The sequence below is a fragment of the Benincasa hispida genome, chromosome 10, assembly GCF_009727055.1.
Source record: "Benincasa hispida cultivar B227 chromosome 10, ASM972705v1, whole genome shotgun sequence".
NCBI classification, from domain to species: Eukaryota; Viridiplantae; Streptophyta; class Magnoliopsida; order Cucurbitales; family Cucurbitaceae; genus Benincasa; species Benincasa hispida.
In genome coordinates, this window is record NC_052358.1 from 46824409 (window position 1) to 46826601 (window position 2193).

The window sequence follows — 2193 nt, forward strand, 5'->3', positions numbered from 1 at the left end:
TACGATCTTAGAATTTTTGGTTTCAAATTAAGGATTCTTAAACCTTCATGTCTCAACACACAAACACAAGTTTTCGAGCCTATATACACTATGAACTTTGTAATCGAACCTACACTTGAAACATAGTTTTCCAAATCATTCACCTTCTCCCGATTTAACTTTTGAACACCCTCAAAAGTTTAAGATCCCAAACTTGAACGAATCTAAGCAAAGCTCCATCGTACTTAAACCTACCAATGGTGAGAATATGGAAGACAAAGTAGTGCCCTAAAAACTACTTGAAATAATACACATAACATAACTCTAATTAATTACAAATAATTATACCTTAATTATTTTCTCAAAAAGAACCCAGATAATTAAACAAACAAACAAACATAACACACACTGATCATAAAGTTATAAACAAACAATACAAATTTTAATTTTTTTTAAATAAAAAACCCAAATTCTTAGGCCTTCCCTTCAATTCTTGCACTTGTAAGTCCAACGCAAGCATCCACAAAATCCCCATCAATGAAATCCGTCGACAAAACCTGCAACTTATCGGCGACGCCCTTTGTAAAGCTTTGATGAATAAACAACCGAGCAAATTTATGAATCCTCCTCGTCACCGGTTTCACACACAAAATCGGGTTATCGGCCTTCGGTGTCACTGTATTCTCCACTCTGTAAAAGTATTTCCTCTTTGTCACCGGCGGCTGCTCCGACAAGAATTTCAAATTACTCTCAAACTTCGTCGACGGCAGATCCGTATCGATCCAATTATCCTTCAAATACCCACCACTCCACAACGGCTCGCCGGCCTTCGGCGCCGGCGATTTTCTCGGCTTCCAAATACAAATCACCCTTTTCGGCAACAATTCCGCAATCGTCTTCTCAAACACCCGATCATCGTTGTGAATCAAAAACTCGCCGATCTGTTCGACAATATACTTATCGAAATCGGGTGGATCATCGTGGCCGAACTCTGTTCGGATCTCGAGGATTACGATTTCTGATTGCGTTTCGGCGAGGAATTTCTTTAAATCGGCGAAAACGACGTCGACGCTGTACGTTGAGAGGATTCCATGGCAGACTAAACGATTTTCTTGAATACGAATGTCGAGGAGGCGCGTGCCCAACACGAGCTGCTCGTAAATGGAGAGTGATTGACACTGGGCGAAAGGGCGCGTGATGAAGGGAATTCCGATGACGTTTGTGGCGGAATCGTGAGTCCCTGGCCATATGATTTGGTTTATGCGTGTTCTTTCTGAGCCGAGATTTGACATCCAGTTTTTTCTGTCCGGTGGCCGGTAATCGGAGCCCGGAAAATCCTCGCCGGAGTTCTGCTGGAGCTCCGCCAGAGCTTTCTTCTCCGTGTGAATGGATTTCCGGCGTTCGACTTGTTTCGATACCTGAGAACCCATTTTTCAGAAACACCGATGAATCTTTGTTCTTCGAAACAGAGATTGGTTTTTTGATCTTTAAGACAACGTATTTTGGTTAAGGGAGGTATTATATTTTCGCTTTTTTAATGATTAATTTGTTTCGTTTTCAAAGTTTGGTTAAGCTGTTATTGGATTTTTTTTTTCTTTTAAATTTATTTGTTTTAAATATTTTTTAAAGAGAATGAGACGGGACGTGGTGGTGGTTTAATCTCATACGTAAAAAATGCTTTAAAATAAATTAAAATATCATTCCGATCAGCATAGTTAAATTTTTTTTAACCATACCGTATGTATTTATTTAATTTCTCCAAGTTAAATTTTATCCAAATTATTTTTGAAAAATAATTTTTATACAAGAAAATATAAAAGATTAATATGTTTTCAAATTTTATAGTGAAAATACTAATAGATAATGAAAAGTTTTTGAAATTTCATATTTATTTAAAATATATGAACTAAGATTGGACATTTAAGAGGTACAATAACTCAAATTAAACAAACCTTAAAATATAATAACTAAAATGATACTTTATCCTAAAAATATTAAGTGCCCTCGACCTCTACCCATCTTAAAGCAGTTCACTCAATTGTTCAACCAAATTTATTTGCAAACTCTAAATTTCAATTAAAATATTTTAAAGCTTTTTTTTTTCTTTTGTTATGTGAATAGTATAGACTGCATAAAGATTGGTGTAGATTAAATTGCGTCCTACTATTGTCATATGCATAAAATATTCTTAATAAAATTTAGTTGCATCATGAA

The 2193-nt window shown here is 35.8% G+C and overlaps 1 protein-coding gene across 1 annotated transcript; it reads right to left on the bottom strand.

Annotated features, from left to right (window-relative positions):
- Nucleotides 1-263: 263 nt before the first annotated feature.
- On the bottom strand, nt 264-1537 carry LOC120089407 (PI-PLC X-box domain-containing protein DDB_G0293730). The gene has a single exon (XM_039046861.1). It carries the CDS (start codon nt 1407-1409, stop codon nt 453-455), a length of 957 nt encoding a protein of 318 aa, XP_038902789.1. The 5' UTR covers nt 1410-1537; the 3' UTR covers nt 264-452.
- Nucleotides 1538-2193: the final 656 nt, after the last annotated feature.